This window comes from Tetrahymena thermophila, assembly GCF_000189635.1.
Source record: "Tetrahymena thermophila SB210 genomic scaffold scf_8254752, whole genome shotgun sequence".
Classification (NCBI taxonomy): domain Eukaryota; phylum Ciliophora; class Oligohymenophorea; order Hymenostomatida; family Tetrahymenidae; genus Tetrahymena; species Tetrahymena thermophila.
Window position 1 is genome coordinate 616,457 of NW_002476512.1, and position 23,874 is coordinate 640,330.

Genomic DNA, 23,874 nt, shown 5'->3' on the forward strand with positions numbered 1-23,874 from the left:
ATTAAATAATTAGGAGCTTATAAAAAATATATTAATTAAAAATTAACAAGCCAACAATTATATTTAGCATATCGAATAAAAGTAAAATGGATAGTTAAGAGTAAAAAATTAAGTTGAAGGATCCTCTTTTATGGTGTGATTGTGAAATGACTGGTTTAAATTTTTTGAATAATGATTAAATTATAGAAATAGCAACTCTTTTAACTGATGGTGAATTGACTTAAGTCATCAAAGGTCCTGAGTTAATTATCTAAGCCCCAAAAGAACTACTTGAATCTATGGACGAATGGTGCACAAACACTCATAAAGGCAGTGGATTATATGACAAAGTTTTAAAAAGTGAAGTCACTTTATAGATGGCTGAAGAATAAGTTATTAAATTTTTAAAAGATAATGGAATTGAATAAAAAGAAGCTTTATTGGCAGGAAATTCTATACACGCAGATATGAAATTCATTTAAAAATAAATGCCTAACCTTTATAATTTTTTGCATTACAGACTTGTAGACGTTTCAACTGTAAAGGAGCTAACCAAGAGATGGAATCCCGAAATATTAAAAAAGGCACCTGTCAAAAAAGGCGGACATAGAGCTCTAGACGATATTCTTGAAAGCATAGAAGAGTTAAAATTTTACAGAAAAGAAGTTTTTAAGATTTGAGATAAATTTATTTATTTATTACTAAAGTATTTTTTGTATTTTGTGTATCTCTTTGTTTGCTTTCTTGCTTTTTTTAAAAGAAAACAATAAAATAAAATGGATTTTTATTTAAAATGATTTAAGATTTATTTATTGTATTATTTTATTTATTGGTAGCAATTAATAACAAATGAATATTAGAATTAATTTGAAATTTTTGCTAAACTTTTTAATGCACTGAGATATCTCTATATTTAGTGATTGTGTTTATTATATTTAATTTATTAACTTGCTTGTTTATTAATATTGTTTAAACAAAAAATAGATGTTTGTTTTGGCAGATATTTTTGAAAAAGAAAAGAGAGCCAAGAATTAGTTTGATTTCAAATAAAAATGTATGTATCTATCTAGTTATCTATTTATATTATATGCTTGATTTATTGATTTATTGATTGATAGATAGATAGATTGTGTTTTGTGTAGTTAGATTATTATTATTATTATTATTATTTTAATTAATATTGAAGGGCTCTTTTTTGAAAATAAAAAATCTTCAAGGCAGGCAAGTTTGATCGATTATTTTTTTTTGAAAATTTTAATAAAAATTTAAATTAGAGAGGAAAATTATCAGTATACAATATACATATCAACCAATACATATAATTAATATAAGGATTTAGATACAAACAATCATTAACATTAGCAAGCCAATTAATTAAATTACGTTTAGTAGAAATGGGAGACCAGCAAAAGGCTTTAACAAAGTGGGTACAGATTCTTATAGAATCTGAAATGCATGGAGTTAATGAAGTTACTATCCAGAAGGCATTAAGCTATTTTATGAAGATGTTATCTGGACGCTTTGGCGCCAGAGTGACTGATGAAAAAGTTATAAAAAATTAATTGATAAGACAAGCGAAAACAAATCAGTAACAATTAAGAGTGTAGGAGCTGTTAAATAAATTAGATAAGTACCCTGCTGCTATTTAAAATAAATCAGCGATTCTTCATTTATTATTTGCACTCTCGAATAGCGCTGAAATTAAACAGCATTTTGATAATGTGGAAGCTCTGTTTAAAAATAATAATTAGGGAATTAACACCACCATGGAAATAGAAAATAATACAACAATGAATACTTTAGCTAATAACTAGTCTAATACTTTTAACTAAACTTAGAAGTCTTTTTTAGGCTAAAGTAACATTTAGTTCTTACAAACAATAAAAAAGATTAGCAACAAAGGTAATCCTAACATAGATCTAACTGAAAAAGATTTGATTAGGGATCTTTTGTTTACTTTTCAAGCTATTGATGGCCACTATATCACTCTTAATAAATAAGAAGACAAGTTTATGCTTAAAAATAATGTTTCTGTATCTGATCCAGTTAGAGAAATGGTTAATAAATTAGCTAGTATGGGAGATTTATTTAGAAAGATATAAATATACTTATAAGGAGAACCTTAAGGATAGATTCGTTAAGCACTTCACTAAGCTATTAGAGATGAATTAAATGAGTATTATAGATTGATAGCAATTTTTGAAAATGAATTAAATGCTTCATATAACAATTAAATCCTTTCCTAAAATAATTAATCCTTGCTACTAAGCTAAGCTTCCTATCAAAATCCATAATAAAATAATGAAAATAACTAAAATAGTGTAAATCTTTAAAATGGATTTAATCCTAATTAATTTACTTTAAGAAAATTGTAGTTATGGGTAATTGAACCTATGGAAAGATTGAAATGGTTAGCTATCATATGTGATGCAACTAAAGGAATGAGCGGATTTTAAGTAATATCTGCTGTCAATGCTTACGAAACATAAGGAAGTCCTCCTATCTAGTAGCTAATTAGCAGAATCCTCCAAAGTATCGTTTAGCCTTTCATTAAATATGTTAACTCATGGGTTTACAATGGAGAATTAAGTGATCCATTAGGAGAATTTTTTGTAACAGAAAATGTAGGTGAAGCTGATATTTGGAATAAAAGATATTCTATGGTAATAAAATAAATTCCTAACATCATAGACAAACATAATGCAATTACAATTTTTAACATTGGTAGAAGTGTCAACTTTCTACACAAATCATGTAAATCCAGTGACTGGAAGTTAAACTTAGCTCCTTGCAATTTGAAGATTGTTGATAAAAAAAGTTTTGATGTTTTTAAATAGTGGATTTATGAGGCTGCATTGTTAACCAACAACAGAATAGTTAATATTTTGGTTGACAGATACTAGCTAAAGTAGCATTTATTGAACATAAAAAGGTATATTTTAATGGGATAAGGTGATTTTATTTAGTCACTTATGGAAGTACTCTCTGAGTAACTCTCTAAAAATGCAAACGAAATACATCGTCATAATCTTTTATGTAATCTTACTTAATTTTTTGAAAAATATTAATCAGCAATATTTGAATACTAACTATCACAAAAGCTTTATTTTAATTTAAAAAAAAAAATTCCATTTTTAAAATTCACAAAAATAATGTGAACTGTTTTTAAATAATTAAATAATATTTAGAAATTACTTTTCAAGTTTTTAAATTAAAAGAAAAGTCAAATTTTATTTGAGAGAAGATTTTGTTAAAAAATTACAAAATAAAAAAAATAATTTTATAAAAAGCTATTCTCGATGGTGTGATAAAAGGAAATAGTAATGCCTTTTAAGAAAGCAGCTAAAGATTAGATATTAAATTGTTAGAGGCCTCTCCTGGAGATAAAGGTTGGGATATCTTTACTTTGGATTATAATGTAGACTCTCCTATAGATACTATATTGTCTCCATCCGTGATGAGAAATTACCTAAAGATATTCAATTTCTTATGGAGAGTACGTAGAGTTAGTCACTGCTTGTCTTAAATTTGGTTGGATCATATGAAGTCTGCAAATCTAATTGGAAGAGAAAGATCTCATGAACCTATTTCCAAACTCATGAAAAAGTTTAATATACTCCGTCATTAAATGACCCATTTCATAAATAATTTAACTTGCTATATCATGGTAGATGCGATTGAAACAACTTGGAAGCAATTCCTTGATGATTTTGATAAAACCAAGGACTTTGCAGAAATCATTTAGACTCACATAAATTTTGTATAGTCCGTCTTAGATAAGTCTCTCTTAACAGATAAGAATATTAATATTTATAGACTAATGAATTCTCTATTTAATTTGATTATCAAATTTAGAAATACTTAAATGATTATATTAACTGAAATTCAAGAAGAATATGAGCGTATCAGAGCTATCAAAAATACAAATAAGCAAAAAGCTATTCTCAGTGAGTTTGGTCACGATTTTTCACGTAATAAAGATTTTGATTAGGAAGATGATGAACATGGTAGCGGTAGCGATCATTAGCTTGAGTCTGAAGACTTTTAAATTCCTTAGAATGCAAATTAATTTAACTAAATTTAAAAAGATTTTCAAAAGTAATTTACAGAATTGTTAATATTACTTAAAAAAGAAGACAAGCTCCGTTTCTTGAGTTTTAAGTTAGATTTCAATGAATATTATAATTCAAGATAGAATGAATCTCTAGCTAATTTTGGATAAGACTAACTAAATAAATACTCAGCCAGTGGTACATTAAGGATGTAAAATTTTAACGTAAAAGTTAATAGCAATTAAGGAAGCAGCTAAAATCTTGGTGGTGAAATCCCTACTTACAACAATAACACAAAGCTTTTTAATTTAGGTCCCCACAGCAACAGCTTACCTCCTAACAGGGAAACTTCTTAATTCTTTAAACCTGATGTTAACACGGCTATTCCTAAGCCTAATAACTTTGGAGCTGATTTAAACACCAAAGACAGCTTCTTCTCTGCCTTATCAAATAATAACAATTTAAAGAATAGCGGATTTATCAAAAAAGACTCATCGTTCCTCCAAAATAACTCCTTGTTCAATTAGGATCAATCTTCTATTGCTAACAACAGCAAAAATAATCTAAATAAAACAAATCTAACTGGATTTAGCAATCTTGATATTAACAGCTAAAAATCTTTGAATAACTTCTTTTAAGGTAAAAGTAATGCCAGTATAAATCTTACCCAAAAATAAGATTTCTTCAAACCTTCTTCTGGTATGCCTTCAAATAGAAGCTATAAGACTGTTGAAAGCAACTTTACAAAGATGGAAGAAGAGTAAAATGCAGATAGACAAAATGCTTATTAAGCAAACTTATTCTCTAAAAATAATCCATTCAGCAACAACTTTACAGGAATGGATTCAGAAGCATTTAAGTAAAGAATAAATAATCAACAGCAAATCTCTAATGAAGATTATCTAAGATAAAATAAATTGCCACAACCTTAATAGAACAATTTCTTTTAAGCTTAAAATAAAACACAACAACAAAGAGTAAATTTTTTTAATTTATATTTCAATAAATTTATTTTAAATTTAAAATTAGATTAACAGCAGAAACAATTTATCAAGACAATAAGAAGGGGATGAAGAAGAAGACTAAAAATATTAAGATTCAGACTAGAAAAATTATAACTCGTCTGATATGTACAATAAAGATGATCAGGATGAATAATACGAGTAAGGAGAACATGAAGAATACGAAGATTAATATGATGATCAATATATCAACGATCAGTATTAGCAAAATGATGAAGAAGATGATCAGGAAGATCACAATTAATCTAACTACGAATGAGAATTCGATTTTAAAAAATATATTAATATAAAGCAAAACAGCCTGTTACTAATTATCCAAATTATTAATTTATTATTACAAATTTTCGAAATTATTAATAACCATTTTCATATTTATGTTTTCTTACAATATCCTTTACAATTTAATATAAAATTCATCATAATTTTAATTAGATAAACTTTGTATAAAATAAATTATTTATCATTCTCACCTAAAAATAAATTTTGCTTTATTCATTTATTTATTTAGCTTAATATTTCATAAAATTTAAATTATTTTTTCTTAATAAATGGAATTTTTTACTTAAAAACAAAATAAAATTTTAAACATTAAATTACAAAATTAAAATACAATATTTATTTAGTATTAGAATAGTAGGCATCAAAATTAATTAAAATAAAGTAAACAATTTTAAATATTAGGAGATGGATATCATTTCTTTCTATTTTAAATTTCATTCTTATTTCTCTATTGACTTATTTCTTTTAAATGTTAATACAATAACTTAATTTAAAATTTTTTTCAAATTAGTCAAAGAAAAATTTAATTTTTTACACAAATTGAAAAAATTAAAATAAAATTGATTATTTTTTTTTAAGTAGCAGAAATCAAATAAGACATAATAATTTTTAAACTTTCTATTAGAATAACTATATAAAAAATATAAAAATATTTTAATTCATTTCAAAAGTTTAATTTTATTTGAATTCTTATTATTTATTTTTAAAATTTATTAAAATAATAAATAAATTATAATTAATTTTTAGCAATGGTAAATTAATATTTTTATCTTTTTTAATGAAAATTGTAGTATAAAAAAATATAAATTATTGATTTTTAATAGTAAAATTAAGTAAGTAAAAGGTAAAAATTTTTGAAACTCTTGATTATTAGCGAAATAAAAACTTAGTTTTAATTATTAGAATATCTTGTATAAAATTAGATTATTATTTAATTCCAATTTAAAAAGATTTGATTTAAATTCATGCTTTAAATTAAATTATCTTTTCATAAAAATTAATTAAAATTAAAATAATTTTTATTTATTTTTTTCGAATTTTTTTTAATTAGTAAAAGAATAATTTAATAATTAATTTGAACAGAAAGTTGAAAAATAGTTAAAGTAATTTATTGGTTTAATGTAATTAATAGTAATACAGAATCAAAGTCAATTTTATTTTTAAGGGCTATAAGAAATGTTTGAGTTGTTAATCTAATTTAGTTTAATTTCTCCTTAGGTATGATTATAATTACTACTTTAATTAGTATTTCTGAATTAATTTATTTTTGTAAGTAATTTGAGTTTCCATGGTTTTGTTGCATATTTTTATGTTTTCACAGGACAGTCATTTAATCTTCTTTTATTATTGAAATCATTCATAAATGTACTTTTAAATTAATCTGGGAAAGATGGTATTCCTGGTGCTCTCTATTTATATTTAAGTAAATAAAAGTTAATTGACATATTTTAATAATCATATTTTACTGATGTATCTGAGAGATTCTTATTAGGAGATCTATCATAAGGATTCTTTCCGATGTAATTGCTATTATATTCTGTACTATGTTGAGGTTAGTATCCCTTCAATAAAGGAGATCTTTTATTATTTTGTTTATAAAATTAATAAATGAATAAATAAAATGATAAGTATTTACCCTTGTAACTAAGCTTTAATATCTCTGGCGGTTAACGGATTTAATAAATCTTTAACATTATAGTTATCTTTATATGTCGTTGTATTTGCAAATGGTAAACCAAATACATGTTTATCAAGTGGTTTAAGAGATTTATTATTAGGATCATAATTCTACCAATCTTTGAAATTACTCTAAATATAAATTGATTAGTTAAAAAATAAAATTTTATTTGTTAAAAAATTACATTATAAGTTGTTAAAGCAAAGAAAGGATTGCCACTTGGTTTATAAGTATCTCTTTTTGGTGACTGTTTGCTTACTTTCCAAGGTTAGTAATCACTCTATTTATTATATATTAATTTTATAAAATTAAAATGATGATATTTTAATTTTTAAATTACACGATAGTTAGTGGATAAGTTAGGGTTTAAATTATCTGGGTTATGAAGACCTAGTGAATTGTAGTGAGTTTGATTGATACTAGGAGTGTTATCAAAACTTTTTTTATTATAATCTTTTCTATAATTAGTTTTAAATCCTGGTTTATAAGTTAATTTCAAGTTTGAGTGCTCACATTTGCAAAGTCCACAAGTACACTAAAAGCAAGCACAATTTCCTAATTTTATTTAAAATTTAAGAATTTTTTCAGACATTAAACTTAAAATATTTATTTATTTATTTATATATTTCCTAAATAAACAAGTCAAAAGAATAAAATACTGAACATATGATGGAAGTAATCAGGGTTTTAATCTAAAAGTTTAGCAACATCTATTGTTTTATTTGTAATAACTTCATCATTTAATAGTCTTTACAATCTAGGATCGTTTGGAGAAATATCATCTAAAAATGAGTAATCTAAAGAAAAGCAAGGCATATGAGAAGGAGTATATGAATCAGAGTAACTCCTGGGTGAATTTTGTTAATAATAACTATTGCAACTAGAATTTCTCTTTTCTAAATAATTTTTATTGTTTATATTATCTACATATGAATCTAGGTATTGATCTTTTAGTTAATTCTCTTGGGGTTAAGTCTAAGTGTTTTGCTAATATTATTATTGCATTTGTTATTGCTATTGTTGGTGGTCTTAAAACTAGACATTCCCATGAGAAGCTCTTAATTTATTTTTATCCAAGGATTAAGCACGAAGAGAACTCTTCTTTTCATCTATGCCATTTGTTGATTAAGGCTATAATTTAATAAAAAAATTAAATAATCATTTATAAATTATTTAACTTTATTAGAATGGCTATTATTTAATTTTATTAAATATTTACTTAAATTAATTAAAATAAATAGGATTGCATACATACTAAAGACTTATTTATATATTTAAGATATCTATACGAAAAAAATGGGCATACAAATATTAAGCTGTTATTTTATTGTCTAAGAAATTATATAAAAATATAAAATTAAACAGCTCGTCATTTTTGCTAACTATTTAATGAAGTTGTAATAAAAATAAATTTACTAAAAAATCTAGCTTTCGTATTAAATTTTTTGAGTTTGGATTTAATGAGCTGCGATGAGATAAGATTTCTTTGTCTGGAAGATTCAATGATTTATCTAAAATATTTTAGTTTTTTTTATTTCTGCCATGCAAATCATTTACTTCCTTAATGAAATTATCATAGGAAGTACCTCTTTAGCGATAAACTGTTTTTCTATACATTCTATTAGGCGAATTATATGCATAATTGGAAGGAGATCTTGCTTCGTTTCTATTGACAAAAATATCATCATCTTATTGTTATGCCTTTTCCTATATATCAGAGTTCTAGTGATAATATTTACGCATCTAATTCTATATAGTTTTAAAATAATAATTTAAAAGCCTTTCTTAAATACTAAAATATATAGTTAGATAACTAACTAACTACCTTCATTTTGATAGACTCTAATAAACTTTTTATATCTTGAATTAAATTTCTATTTATCTCTTAATTTATATTAATTCAATACTTATTTGCATTAACAAATCACGATTTATTTTATTAATATCCTAAATTCGCTTATCTTATAAATTTATTTAGGCGATTCTATAAATCAAGCATTATTTGCCAATAATTTTTTAGATTTTTTGTTATATTAATTTTTTAATCACCATTTACTTGCCATTAAATTTGTGAACTGAATTGAAGATTTTTTTTTTGTGTGGCTTGAATGAATTAATAATTATTAATTAACCTTCTGACTATATCAAATGATAAAAATTATACTTTGATTAACTAATAACTATGCCTTACATTTCTAATTTAATTATTTATAAAAATAAATATTAACACTATTTTATTAAATATTTTTATTTTATTTTCATATTGCTGTTTTTTATTTTTTTATGCTTCAAACAAAAAATGTTGTTAAATAGCATTCATTTTTGAAATATTTTGTTTTTGCTTTTTTTAAATATATTTTACTTTTAAGATTAATAATTAATCAAAATATGTAAAATTTCCTTTAATTAAAAATGCTTTTTAAAAAAATATTTTAGCTATTGAAACATTTTTTATTGGTATTTGCATCTTGAACAAACAATTTTTATATTTTAAAGGAGAGGTGTGTCAAATTAATTAAATAATATTTTGCTGTTAAAATTAATTAATTAATTAAATAAATAAATAATTCACTAAAAAGAAGCAAAAAGTAAATGAATACAGGATATAAACTAAGAAATAGTTTTTAAAATCAGTGAATAAAATGATTTATTCTTTAACAAACTGGATTAGTTTTTTAATTTAAAATACAATAGCAATATAAGCGAGTAAGTAAACATAATCTATATGATAATAATATAGTTATTGAATGCAAATACAACTCAATTAATTGCTAAAGAAATACAATTCTTAGATTTTATATCATGTATAAAAATTTACTACTCGAAAAAAAGGCAAACTGGTTTTCAAAATAAAATAAACATTTTTTATCATAACTCATTAATATAATTCGCTCCATAAAAAAGCTCTTAAACATAATCTTTTATCACTTATTACTCCATTTAATATTTCAAAATCTTTTGCTCTAACAAAAATGGGATTAAATTAATAGTATTTAGAAATGACACTCTCTTTCCTCATAAACTATACTAGCTATATATATGTTCAGCAAATATAATTTAAAATGTATAACATAAATAATCAAATAAACTTTCAAAACCAAAATAAAATCATATTAAAATAATCACAGATATTAAAAATAACAAATTTAAACAAATAAAATTTATTTCAATTAAATTTAACAGAAAAAAAAAATAAGAAGAAAGAAATTTATGAAAAAAATTGATCAAATTAATTAAAAATTAAAAACCAAAAATTTAGAAAGAACTTTCTTTATTATTAAAAGAATGAATATTTTTTGATAAAGATATATTCGTTTGATTGATTCAAAGCAACATTTTTCATTAATTAATAAACATTGATATTTTTTGTAAATTATTAATGATAAAATTTTATTTAAGATTATTTATTCAGAAAAATAAATGTATTTGTTTATTTATATATTAAGAAAGATATGCTTTTATTTGTAGATGAAATTTGAAACAAAATTAACATTTTTTAAATATATTTTATTTTTAAAAGAAATCAAGAGAAAATTTTAACTGAATTTTTAAAAATATAGACAAAATAATAAATATTTATTTGAATATCATTCTAAAAAGTTGTTAAATTTTGAGAAATACATTTTTTAAACTAAATTAATTGCTATTTTTTATACTAATTTATGGATTTTTTATTAATATTAATTTCAATCATCAACAAACTGATTTTCTTGTTGTTAATTGTTTTTAAATCTGGTGCTTTCAAGTAGTGTTGTTTGTTTATCACCAAATCCTAAACTTTACATATTCGTCATTAAGTCAGCCCATTAGACATGCAGCTAATTTTTAAAATATTTTAAAATAAATAAAATTATATTTAAAAGTAATAAATACATCTGTTATGTGGTCTGATTAAATTTATCCGAACTGATTGAAGTGCTTTGAATACTATTCTATTTTTTCTTTTAGAAGTCTTTTGATTTCTATATAACTAGTGTTATTATAAAAACCATAAGTATCTCTTAGCTCTCCCTCTTGTATAGTTTCCTTTGAATTAATTTATAAATGTAAATGATAATAGATATCTTGACTAAAATTTGTTACTCTTGGGAACATGTATTGGAAAATAAAATCTTTGTTTTTAAGGAGTTCTTTATCAATACCATTTAATGTTGGGGCAGGAATTTCCCACTTAGTAGGATCCCCTAATTAGAAGAATCTTTCTTTCTTTTAAGTAAGCTTGAGCTTAAAGTTATGGTAATCTCTCTCTGTTTATTCTCTGATTTTCAAATACTTTATTTATAAATAAGATAAAATATTTTTTAAATAAAGTTAAGATTAAAATTATGCATTCATACTTCCTTCATGGATTTTAACTCATTATCATAGTACTTGAACCAATTACCTAAATTATCTTAAACTAGCTTGATTTATGTTGTAATGTTATTTCTATTTTTAAATTTTTTTAGCTTATATAAAATTAAGGAATAGAATTATTTATTTACCCCCAAGAAATGCTCATATTGTTAAGATGGATATATAATTCTTCTAATAAAGGATTTTTCTCTTAAATTGTTGCATTGTAATGGAGGGAAAGATTATAAGACTAAGAAAAGCAATCTCCGATACTAAATAATGTTGTTGAAAGCTAATCAAAATCAATAATCAACTGTTTGCACAATTTTCTAACCTTTTTGTAGATAATATCCTAATTTCCTAAATATTCATTTGTTTTTTTCAAAAACTAGTTGATATCTTAATTGATGACGCATTGAGCCTTTTTATTTTAAGTTTTTTATATTGCTTCAAAATTTTTACTAACTAAGTTATTGATTTTACCTCTCCGTTTTGTGTAATCATTTAGTTTATCTTTGTTTGCTTAACTAGTTTGTCTCCTTCTTTCTTTAGCTTAGAGAAGGCATCTTCTTGTGTTATAGTCAAAAATCCCTCAACAAATTTTGATCTCTTCAACTCAGGAGATCTTAAAATTTTGTTTAAGTACTTTTCCATAAATGCCATTCTCTTACTTAAAAAAAGAGGTTAAAAGCTTCTAGTTGATTTTTTAGCTGGAACAGGAGGGATCTTTTGTTAAAATTATATATAAATAAACATAAATAAAATGGATTCTAAATTGATTAAAAATATTTTTATTCTCAAATTTATTTCTTGCTTATTCAAAATATGTGATTGAATTTTTTCTACTGCTTAAAAGTTTTAAATTAATATAATTTAATTATTTTTTCATAAATAATATATTCCTTCTTTAATAATTTAGGTATATATTATCAATTCTAAATGAATAAAGAATATCCAATTGTTTGCTTGATTAAATAATTTCTATTTTATTTCAGTTAGAATTTCTATTAAAAAAATTGAAGTTCAAGCTTTATTGAAGTTATTCATTTTGATTATTTTTTATGAAAATTATTATTTTAATTTATATTTTTGAGTATTATTTTTACTAATATTGGATTTAAAAATTTAATTTACTGATATTTGAGGATATTATTTCTCTAATGTTTAGTGTAACCAAGCAAAATCATTATATCTTCTAAATACTTCTATATTTAATGGCTGTGTTTAAACTTGATATACGATGTAGGCTTAGGAGAAGAGACCACCAGGTTTCTTTTCATATCTTTTTATTTATAAATAAAATTCTTATTTTTAATACCTTAGTTTACTAAAGAATTAATCATAATTGCTATGAAAAAATATTTTATTTTTTTATTTCATTTTACTTTGCAACTTGTACATGCAAACCTTCAACTTCTGATAGAGTAGAAGGATCAGGCTTTAAGCAGGGAATAGTCTTTTTGTAGTTGCTATCATCTGCTTCATGCTTTGGCTATTTTATTATTATGAATTTATGTGTTTAAGATTTTTTTATTTTTAACATTTTACGACAACATGCTTAATTTCTTCTTCCTTTTGATGTTATGCATTTGTTGGTGTTTGCGCTTGTTAGTTATTTTACTAAGAAATATTATCTTGATTTGTTGGTTTAGTAACATAGTTATCATATTCTGAATAAGATTATACAGGTCCTAAGTTAAGATTGCTTAATTACTGCTAAACTCTGATGTAGTCAAGTTAATATTAATTTTATGCATCTTACTAGAAATTTTCAACCAACTTTATTTAAAATTATAAAAATATATAAATCAGTAATATTCTATCTAAATCTTTTGAAAATATATTAATAAATTACAATTTTTAGCTCATCAATGCTCCACTTTTCAATATCTGAACCTTTTATTTATTAATAATATAATCGTTGTTTATTTTTGAGAATAGTAAATTCTTTGAAAGCTTAAATTTAATTAGAGTAAACTATTATCAAACTGTTTTACCATTTTCCCTTAAATTTTCTAAATAGCTCATGAAAATATTAGCATCATATCCCTTATCGAGAATTTCATCGCATAAATATTTCTATTTGATTTCAGTACTCATTTTTAAATTTAACTTTAACTAAAAGGTGCTTGCTATGTATGTTTGTATTTCCTGTTTTTTAATATTTTTAATATGTTGAATTTAATAATTTTTTAATAAATTACATAAAATAAGTGGAAGATAAGATAATAAATAATACATGAACCAATCTATTTTATTAAAGGATTCTTGACAATCAATCTGATTAAAAATTGTTATTTTTTGATTTTATCATCTTTTTAACTTTTTAATTTTTGTCAAATAAGTTTTTGTGGTGAACCTTCTTATGTTATCTATCTATTTTAAGATACAAATTAAAATTACAAAATCCTACACAACAATATCATTTACAAGTATTCTAAGTTTACCATCATAGTAAGAAGACCTGTATTTATTTTGTACTTTAAAACTAACAATATATTCTATTCTAACTTTTTATCAATAATAAATGATTTTAATGTGACAGAAATAATTTAAATAATTTCAGATTTATTATAGAACAAAATTTATTTAAAATATCAATCAATTAATTATTAACTACTATTTAATGTAATTTTATAAAGTAAAAATAAATTTTTTAAATAAGCAATTATTTATTATTTATTAATTTATAGCTTTTTGTAATTAATTTGAAGTGATAAAATTTGTTGATCAAAGAAAGAATTTTCAAAAAGTTTTTAAATGTTGTAGAATTGAAAATAAAATAATTTTATAAGTAAATTAAATTAGTAGAAATATAGATAAATATTAATTTTTAATACATTCTAATAAAATAAATAAGGAAACAATTTTGAAATAAAAGAAAGATACTTTCTTTTCAAAATAAAATGAAAGAAATTAAAATTATGTGATAACATTTATCATAGACATTTCAATGAAATTTAATAATGAATGAATGAATTAAAGGAAGAAATGAACAAAAATTAATGTGCTCTAATTATTATTGATATTATTTATTTATTTATTTAATTTATGAAGGATATTTATTTAGTTTATTTATTTATATCTAATTTGATAGATACTTTGTATGCTAATGAATCTTTATTAAGATTTTCTTTCTTTTTTGTTTTATTTTTTAATTTATTTGTTTGTTTCCTTTATTTTTCTTTATTTTCATAATGCTTTTTTATATTGTATTAGCTTTTTTTCATTAATTAATTAATGAATTTATGTATGTATGTATGCATGATATGCAGGACAACTTTGAAAATAGCTTTTGTACAGATATTGTTATAATGCTTTTGCCTTGTCTTGTATCATGTTGTCCTATCCTATCCTATCTTGCCTTGTTTTTTGTTAGATTATTTATTTTTGCATGGATTTAATATGCAAATAATAAGAAATGCATTTATTCATTTTAGATAGAAAGATAGGAGAAGAGTGAAAAATATAAAAAACATATTGATTTTTGAATAAATAAAATCTTAAGAAATCTTATAAATTATTAGGAAAAAGGCAAAAAAGAAAGTTAGTTTAAGAAAAAATGGCTAATTTCGTTATCCCATATTTAAAGCCCGTTGCTGATTTTTGGAACAGCTTGTGCATTGACCAACACCAAGACTCTCTTTTCTAATTCAAGGGACAAACTGGTTCATTAGGTACCGATTGGACATCTAAATACTTGCGTTCTGAATAGGATGTATACAATCATAAATATTTATAATATCACAAGAGAGTTCATGAAGCTCCTGAACTCACTGATGTTATTTCAGATAATGTTTACAGATTGACTCTATTTGCAGGTGTTGAAAGAGTTTTATCAGTTAGATAAGCTTAAGCTATTCTCAAGACCTAATTCGCAGGTGCCACTGAAAATATTTCAGGAGCTTTCTAAACTGTATTGAATGGAGGTATATTCCGTAGAGGTTATTTCCGTGGTGCTCTCTTGAATTTATTATAATTTTGCGGTGCCCCTTACTAATCTTTAATTTGGAGCAGAAATTCTGGTATCACCAATTAAGTGATCGTTTCAAGCATTTTCGAAGCATTCTTCTATCCTTTAGATACTGTTAAGACTCTTATCTATAATGATGTCCAAGGTAAATACAAAGGTGCTTTCCATTGTGCTTCTTAAGTTGTCCAAAATGCTGGATGGAGCAGACTTTATGCTGGTATCTTCTAGAAGCTTATTTTCAACTCAGCTTTAATTTTCCACTTAAATCAAGTTTGGGATGGTAGCTCTTAATAATGGGCTTCTCTTGCTCTCGTTGCAGCAGCTTATCCTCTCTTAGTTTTAAAGACACGTTTCTAAGTAGCTGGAACTCCTCTTGCTCTTGCTACTTCAAATGAAGTTTTAAAAGTAAATCGCAAAACTCTTTATGCTGGTCTTGTTCCTTACTTAATTTTTAATACCCTCTTTGCCTACGAATTCGCTGCTTGGCACTCTTCTACAGCCCAAGAACGTGTTATTGGCGGACTTCAAAATGCTATGAAGCAATTCAGTTCTCCTGCTGCTGAATAAGTATGGAGCAGCTGATAAAATTGAAGTCTCTGTCAATTTAGCTACTGAATGATATATATCTTCAACTATTTTTATTCAATTATTGTGTTTTTTGAAATAGTAGTAACTCTGAATATATCGTCATATGCACTATGTTATTATTTTGTGGAAAAAACTTTAAAAAACAAATATTATTTCATTCATAAACTCATCTATAATATACTTACTTACATACATACCTACTATATAAATTTAAGTTAAATATTACTTAAGTTCTTTTCCTCATTTTTAGCAAGCCATTAATTAGCTAAGACTAAACCAATCAATCAATAAGTCAAGTTAGCAATCAATTATTAATATGAATCAGGTAATATAGTAATAAAGGTTTTAGAAAGTCAAAGTGAGATATGTAATTCATAAGATAATTATGTTGAAATGCCTTAATGTGAGAAGTTTAAGCATTTAAAACCGATTCATACCATCTTGTTTCATCTTTAAAAGCTGAAATTTCCCTTTTAATTGCAATAATTTTCATTTTTAGAATCAATAAACTAATGAAAATTAAAATATTTCATATTATATAAGATTTTAATGAATTTTTAGGGGAAAATAAACAAAAAAATGCAATTTTAAAAACAAAAATTATTTATACATTGATTGTCAATACTGATTGATTGGTTGAAAAATTTTATTTTTTAAATTAAAATAATTTGAGAATATTTTATTTAAAATTGTTAATTAATTTAATAATAAATCAAAAAAATTTAAATAAAATCTTAACATTAAACATGATTGATTTCAACTTTTAAACACACTAAAAATTACTTTAAAATTTTTGATTATTTAATTTAAATTAATCCAATTTAATAAAGATAAATAAAATATTCAGTAATTAAATAATTTTTTCAAAAAATTTTTCAATTTATTTATGAATTGGTTCGGAGGAGCTAAGAAAAGAATAAAATTACAAACGGCTGGATGTCTGAACGACAACAGAAACGAAGTAATAAATTAAAATATTAAAAACTCATAAATAAATTTAAGTCATTCATAATTAAATAAATTAAGAATATAAAAAGGGTAAGACAAGACGAAGATATTCACTAGATGATATAAAAGATAAAAGCATTCTAAAGTGGTATCAAAGAAAATATATTTTACTTCTATTTTCAAATATATTTTACTTCTATTTTTAAATATATTTTAGAGTAAAATAACTTAAAGATTGATTAGAAAGGTTTTATAACAGAAGAGATAGAGTATTTTAAGCTGATTTACTAAGAAGAAATAGATCAAATAATTCAAAAAGGAAATAAATGATATAATTTATATTCAATAATATAAAATCTGAAGTAAAAAATATATCTTTTGTATTGGTTAGTTATATAAAATCTGATTTAAAAAATACATCTTTTATATTGGTTAGTATATCATTAGAATATTTTTTGTTTATTTTAATAATGAAAATATTCAAAAATTAAATTAAAAAAGGCTTTATTTTTTCCCTATTAGTATTAAAATAAATTTATAAAAAATCTATCTTTTTTTTCAAAACTAAAATTTATTTTTTAAAGGTGTTTATTTATTCTATCTATGTAAATGAATATACCAAATAAAAGGATTTTCATTTTAGGAATTAAAATCAAGAACTTAACTACTTTATTTATTTATTGATTGATTAAAAATTTATTACAAAATTAGTATTGAGGTAATTTTGATATGAAAAGATTCAGCTCTTCGACAAAAAATTTTCATTAAATAAACATTTTTTGATTATTTCTAAAATTTTATTATTTTAAAAGAAAAATGGTTTATGAAAAAATACATTTGATTTTTAATTCTTTTTAGAAAAAAATTTAGGTAATTATCCCTTAATTTTAATGGTTTATACAATAACTAATCTTACACACATATTTAATTTATTTTATATATAAAACCAATCAATATAAATTATATTAAAGGGAATTAATTGCTAAAGTTTAAAATTGCTTAAAAACTCAAAATTCGAAATTTTTTTGGTATTTTCATGATTGAATTATTTATTAAATGATTATCCTATGTAAATTAAAAGTGGATTCATTTTATTTTTATAAAAAATAGTATACGCTTCCTTCCTTCACAACTAACCAAAATATCTATCATGCTAATTTTTTTCTGTATAGTTAATGTACTAATTAAAACACTATATAATTTATATTATCTAATAATGTTACTAAAACTATGAAATATCAAAGTGTTTGTTTATTTTAAGTTATAATAAGACTTGGATGCAATATCAATGTATTTTTAGTTTTAAAAAAAAAAATGAGAATATTAAAAAGTAAATGAAATTTTCTGTATATTTTGAGTTACTCAAGTGAATCTAAGTTTTGTTAAACTGTAAATTTGGTTATTTAAAACACTCAAATTGAAATAAGTGTGTGAATTAGAAACTTTTAATTAATCGCCTGTTCTTATGGTCAATTTGATTGATTTTGATGAAAATATTGGGTTCTAGATTTATGAATTAAAGAAAAATAAATGTGATATGTATGTTTGTCATCTAATAACACTATAAATTGTTTTTATGAATTTTCTTTTGCGTATTTTATTTATATCTAGTTAATTTTTAATAAATATAATTTTTTATATTAAAAAAAAATAAAAATACAATTTTTATACAATTTAAAACATTAATAAAAATTAGCCTCTATAACAAAAAGCTAAAAAGCAAGCATTCATTTAAAATATTAGACTGACTTTAAGTTAAGTGCTCATTTATTAAAACTATTTAAATAACTATTTCCTATAGCAACTAAATAAAGACTAGCTTAGATAGATAGATAGACTTGTATAGAAATATAATATTTACTTCAAGCATAATCAAAAGCACATACTATTTATTAAAAATACAAATCCATACAATTTATTGAGATCAATCATTAAGCAAACATATTTGAAAGTTTATTTTCTTTAAGTCTAAAAAAATGGATATAAGAGAAAAATTCAAAATGGCAATTAAAACTTGCAAATCGTATTAATTTAAGCGTTATTTTATTCAAATGATTTATTAGCGCTTGTGGGTTTTAGAAAGTGAATATCATTGCTCTTATGAAGAGAATAAGAATAAAGATTATTCAGAAGTTATTGGCAGCTTATAAAAAATGATAAATGCATTATAAGTCTTAAGAAACCATCCAAAATTCGATTAATTTGGAAAAAATGGATAATTTTGGGATTCTTATCGTGTAATTTCAGAACTTTTTAACGAATTTGTGCTACGTTTAAAGTAATGTCGCTTCGTTTATACTTGCGGAGTTGATAATGGAATTCTTGATCTACTAATGGTGCCAGACACAGGTTTCTACAAATAAATTTTCTAGAAGATAGATGCAATGCATGATTATTTAAAGGAATCAGCTAAAAAATGGGGAGTAATCAAGGAACTTGAGTCTGAATTGTCTCTTTTGTTTTGGTACACTGAAATTTAAAATCAAAATTAAACTTAGAAAATAGAAACTATAACCTATAGCTAACTTTAGAACTGCTTAGACTAATTTAGTTTAAAATTTGAAAATTTGAGATTCGATTAAAACTCTCTAGTTAAATTGTAGCAAGAAAAAAGTGTTTTAAATGCTGCATAAAATATTTTGAGCAAGTACAAACCAGGTCTTGTTGGACCTGATTATGTGGAAACTGTGATGAATATTGTATATGCAAATCCTAGTCTTAAATATACTATTTTTTGCAAAGAAAAGAACGAAAATATGTAATAGTCTCTTTTCGGCTAAGAGTCTTTGGCAATAGGATATGCAGAACCTCTATACCTACAAGTGGTAGAGTGTCTAATGGATCTTTCAAATGTGAAGCACAACGAAATTATTAAAATAACACCAAAAACAATCACTTTAGGTGAAGGTAAAGAATAACCATTAAACCAGCCAGGAGTAGTCTACTTTGGTCGCTAAACGAATAAAAATTAGCCTATTTAAAACGATGTTTCTTTTCCCTCTTAGGTAACGAGGGTTTCTCGCCAATAATTCTAAATTGTCTGTGAAAGTATGAATTACTATTCAATTATTTGTACAAGTCCTTCAAATCCTACTTATTTGAAAGTGGAGGATATGCCTTATGAGTTATAAAAAAACATGATATTTAAAATCGGAGAATTTAAGTTTTTGATAACAGATGTTAAGAATGAAGAGTCTGTATATGGCTAGCCTTTAGATCTATCAACGACTCAATCATTAAAAAAGCTTACAAGATTAAATGTTAACATGGATAATGAACCACCTATACTTGAGCAGTATAAAACTACTTTAAATGAAATAGATTTACTAGACAAAAGCTAAAATCAGAGTCAAAACATTCCGTATGCGTTAGGACTCTCATAAGTACCTGAATTATACTCAGGTGAGAATACAATTAAAACTAAAGAATAGGATTTAAAATCATCAAATTAAAGTAAAATTAAATAGATTAAAAAAATTATTTTTAAAAAGATTCAAAAATTTTAAGTGTTTTTTTTAATTAAATTTTTCTATAAAAAGGCAAACCATTCATTGAATTTAAATGCATAGTAGGAGAGTACAATCAAAAATAAGGAGAAGAACCTAAATTATTTAGAGAAGAAGTTGTTCAGGATAATTAAGTTGTAGTAGTTACATTTGGTAGAGACTAGCGCAATAAATACCCCTTTACTGATAAAGAAATTTCTCGTTTCCATTGTTAAATAGTTTATGATAGTCAAAAGAGATGGAAAATCTGTGAGAAATACATTCCAGATTAAAAAAATTTTTCATCTGGTGGAACATTTATTTAATTGTAAAATTACGAATAAAACCGAAATGAATCATACTCTAACCCTTGTCCTTTGTCGAAAGGTATGCTTATACACTCAGAAGGAACTACCTTTAAAGTAATATGAAGGAAAATTCAACTATATTTTTATAGATATTCATAAATACTAGTTAATTTTAATAGTAATTCTATTTACAATATATATCCAAAAAAGCTATTTCAAGCACCTCTCAAGTAGCCAAATAATTTAATTTATCTTTTTTAAGTTTGCTCCACTTTAAATATCTATTTTTAAACTTGATAAGCTCTAAAAAAAGTATCAATTACATAATTAAAAAATATTATTATTTATTTTCATCAATTTAGCATACTTTTATGTTTTAATTTATTTTGAATTCTATATTAAAGTTTAATTTCAATGAATTTTTAATCTCTCACTTTAAAAAAATATATGTTTATTTATCAATTGAAATAAAAAAACAATTTAATTTTATATTTAATATTTTAATTTTTTATAAATTTTTAATATTTTTTCTCTAAATAAAATCATTTTTTCAGCAAAGACCACGAAATTGAAAGCAAAAAAATCTATTTTAAAAATGAGATAATTTTATGAAATTTAAATTAGAAGAATGTTCAACTTAGTGTTTTATTGACTAAATATTTATTATTTTTTATCTATCTAAATATCCGATCAAATTTATTTCCTTTTTTTTAAAGTTGATAATTGAATTTTAATTATTATTTTAGCATTGAATACTAAGAAAAATGATATTTTTTTAAAAATAGATGTATTGTTTTAAAATACGAACTGCAAATAAATATTAGCAACAGAATAATATTTTTGTATAGCTTATTTATTCTTTGAAATTAAAAAATGTGGATATAAGAAATGTATAAATATTTAGATGGTAGATTGATTAGATAAATAGATAGATAGATAAAGAAATTCATTCAAAATCGAATTTCGATATGTTTTTTTAATAAAACATCAATCGATAATTAATTTACGTATTTGTATTTAAGGTAACCAAAATTTTGCGATATTTTATAAATAATATATTTGATATTCTCTATTAATTAAATTCCAAAGAATTAAAAAGATTTGAGATTAAAAAATATAATTGAGTATCATTTGGATCGCTATTTAAATATTTTAAAAGACATATCTGCAGATCATTCGCTTTGTTTCATTATAAAATTTTTTAGAATAGTAGTATTTCTTTTACTTTTGAAGAAACGAATCTAGTTTTTACTCTAAATAGGATATTCATTTTTTTAAAAAGTGAATTATTATTCTCATCAATAGACAAAATAAAACAATGCTGAGTGCTAAAGTTAAAGGATGTGACAAAAAAATTGTAAAGAGAACTGTGTAAAGTGGATTTTGTATTGCTGGAGATTGGATAATTGAATTCGATGAGTAGAAGTATCATTCTACATGCTTGGAAAATCGAATGATCTCATTCAAAGAGTTTCACAAACAGCTACAAATAATGGAAGTGAATCTCTAAAGAAAGAAACCTATAGAAAAGAACTTAAATATTTTTCTTGATATTTTAGGAAACAGTGACAATGAATAACATAGAAATTTATATCAGATTTTTGTTAGATACTAGTCGATACTTTAATAGTATTCTTTAATATTTAAATAAATAAAATTTCTTATGCAAAATCCTGTTTCTGAGCCTATTATAACCAAAGACTTAAGCGATTTAAGATAGAATTTTAACAACTAAATCAAATTGGTTATGGAAAAATAGCTTGCTGGAGTTGAGTTCTTTTTTTACTCAATTACTAGTAATAATTATTAATCAGAGGTGTAAGAAAAAACAAAAATGGGCTACTCGAATAAACTAATGATGCTTTTAGCAAGAAGTGTAGAAAATTTTGAACATATTTATCTCAAAGAACGCTCTTGTGAGATATTTGATTAAGAGTCTATGCTTGATATTTTCTCTTGTTAAATATTAGAGCAAAGTTAAACTAAGTGCTCTCTCACTACTTTAGATAATATCAAATTAACTTTTGATGTAAAGATTTGCATTTTTTGTCATGACTCTAATGATACATTTGCTTAAAAATACAGTTTGTTGAAAGGCTTTTTTAAGGATTCTGTAATTTGTGTTTATTATCCTAAAGTAGAGCAACACCATCTAGACTTGCTATATAAAGTCAGAAAAGAGTAAAAAAAAAACTCATTAAACAACTGGGAGAGCTCTTCATCAATCCAAGATGAAGATAGCTATAGTTAAAATGAGATCATTTCTAAATTCTATTCTAGCGATAACCAAAAACTGGAAGAAGAAGATCAATTAGAAAAAATGAAGAAAACAATATTACAAAAATAAAGGAGAAATTTAGGAAATGGAGTAGGCAAGGATGGAAGTGATTAAATTTGTGATAAATTATCTAACTTTAATTTAAAATGAATGAATGAATGAATGATAAAAAAACAAACATATCTCTCTTTTTCTTTAGAAATACTTTTCTATTTATTTCCTAATTTAGAAAATAATTGATCGGATTTGGATTTACATTAAATATGAAAATACAATTTTAAGCTTAAATTAAAACAAATAAATAAATAAATGAACTTGAAAATATATTTTAAATTTTTTGAATATAAGATCAAATATTAAATTAAACAAATCTAACATAAAAAATTTATGTGATAAATGATATACATACTAACTTATAAAAAAATATTTATAACAAATTACTTTTGAAAAACCATAATAATAATAAAAGAACTTCCTTCACTCACTGCAAACACTAACTAATTACTAATAATTAATTTAATATAAATAATTTAAAAAAAAAAATAATAATAAAACACAAAAGCATATTATTTATTTATCTATTGTGATTAATAGTCTATATTATTTTATTTGTAAATTTATTCTTATGATTTCTCTCAAAATATCCTCTCGAATTTAATATTCGAATTAATAGAATGTATAATACCTAATAGTCATTACTCATCAACTTATATAAGTTTTTTTTATATTGAAAGTATAAAAAAGTTGAATGGCTTTTACTATTTATTTCTGAATTTTGGTAAATAATTAGTATACATATTAATTGCTAATTTATACTCTCTCGTTCGTTTTAGATATTTAAGGATTTTAGAAATATTTTAAAATTTATTAAGCTATTGATAGAAAATCCAAGTATAAAAATATAAAATAATATTTACAAATATTTTATTGATTACGTTTATTTAAAATT

General features: G+C 23.0%; 9 protein-coding genes across 9 annotated transcripts; 6 read left to right on the forward strand and 3 right to left on the reverse strand. All coding sequences in view use genetic code 6, as the record gives it.

Annotated features, from left to right (window-relative positions):
- Positions 1-86: 86 nt before the first annotated feature.
- On the forward strand, positions 87-659 carry TTHERM_00112610 (oligoribonuclease; the record flags this gene model as incomplete). The annotated part of the gene is made up of 1 exon (XM_001010656.3): positions 87-659. One exon carries the CDS (start codon positions 87-89, stop codon positions 657-659), a length of 573 nt encoding a protein of 190 aa, XP_001010656.1.
- Positions 660-1,373: 714 nt separating this feature from the next.
- Positions 1,374-5,312, forward strand: TTHERM_00112620 (Spc97/Spc98 family protein; the record flags this gene model as incomplete). The annotated part of the gene is made up of 3 exons (XM_001010657.1): positions 1,374-3,015; positions 3,270-5,008; positions 5,061-5,312. The coding sequence occupies 3 exons, from the start codon at positions 1,374-1,376 to the stop codon at positions 5,310-5,312; spliced, it is 3,633 nt and encodes a 1,210-aa protein (XP_001010657.1).
- A 1,168-nt stretch (positions 5,313-6,480) lies between these two features.
- On the reverse strand, positions 6,481-8,907 carry TTHERM_00112630 (STOP protein; the record flags this gene model as incomplete). Its single annotated transcript, XM_001010658.2, has 8 exons — positions 8,836-8,907; positions 8,427-8,759; positions 7,670-8,141; positions 7,351-7,565; positions 7,195-7,290; positions 6,969-7,141; positions 6,799-6,910; positions 6,481-6,741 (listed from the first exon to the last, which is right to left on the reverse strand). Exons 1-8 carry the CDS (start codon positions 8,839-8,841, stop codon positions 6,481-6,483), a joined length of 1,668 nt encoding a protein of 555 aa, XP_001010658.2. The 5' UTR covers positions 8,842-8,907.
- Positions 8,908-10,696: 1,789 nt separating this feature from the next.
- Positions 10,697-13,445, reverse strand: TTHERM_00112640 (PX-SNX-like domain protein; the record flags this gene model as incomplete). Its single annotated transcript, XM_001010659.3, has 11 exons — positions 10,697-10,828; positions 10,884-11,036; positions 11,094-11,282; positions 11,348-11,438; positions 11,495-11,766; positions 11,829-12,071; positions 12,480-12,627; positions 12,731-12,837; positions 12,894-13,124; positions 13,201-13,241; positions 13,343-13,445. The coding sequence occupies 11 exons, from the start codon at positions 13,443-13,445 to the stop codon at positions 10,697-10,699; spliced, it is 1,710 nt and encodes a 569-aa protein (XP_001010659.2).
- A 1,462-nt stretch (positions 13,446-14,907) lies between these two features.
- Positions 14,908-15,900, forward strand: TTHERM_00112650 (carrier protein; the record flags this gene model as incomplete). The annotated part of the gene is made up of 1 exon (XM_001010660.1): positions 14,908-15,900. The coding sequence occupies one exon, from the start codon at positions 14,908-14,910 to the stop codon at positions 15,898-15,900; it is 993 nt and encodes a 330-aa protein (XP_001010660.1).
- A 310-nt stretch (positions 15,901-16,210) lies between these two features.
- Positions 16,211-16,518, reverse strand: TTHERM_000112658 (hypothetical protein; the record flags this gene model as incomplete). The annotated part of the gene is made up of 2 exons (XM_012796236.1): positions 16,211-16,376; positions 16,517-16,518. Coding segments are annotated over 2 exons (168 nt in total).
- A 324-nt stretch (positions 16,519-16,842) lies between these two features.
- On the forward strand, positions 16,843-17,093 carry TTHERM_000112659 (transmembrane protein, putative; the record flags this gene model as incomplete). The annotated part of the gene is made up of 2 exons (XM_012796237.1): positions 16,843-16,867; positions 16,933-17,093. The coding sequence occupies 2 exons, from the start codon at positions 16,843-16,845 to the stop codon at positions 17,091-17,093; spliced, it is 186 nt and encodes a 61-aa protein (XP_012651691.1).
- A 1,737-nt stretch (positions 17,094-18,830) lies between these two features.
- On the forward strand, positions 18,831-20,770 carry TTHERM_00112660 (FHA domain protein; the record flags this gene model as incomplete). The annotated part of the gene is made up of 2 exons (XM_001010661.3): positions 18,831-20,307; positions 20,394-20,770. The coding sequence occupies 2 exons, from the start codon at positions 18,831-18,833 to the stop codon at positions 20,768-20,770; spliced, it is 1,854 nt and encodes a 617-aa protein (XP_001010661.2).
- A 1,195-nt stretch (positions 20,771-21,965) lies between these two features.
- On the forward strand, positions 21,966-23,075 carry TTHERM_00112670 (hypothetical protein; the record flags this gene model as incomplete). The annotated part of the gene is made up of 1 exon (XM_001010662.1): positions 21,966-23,075. The coding sequence occupies one exon, from the start codon at positions 21,966-21,968 to the stop codon at positions 23,073-23,075; it is 1,110 nt and encodes a 369-aa protein (XP_001010662.1).
- Positions 23,076-23,874: the final 799 nt, after the last annotated feature.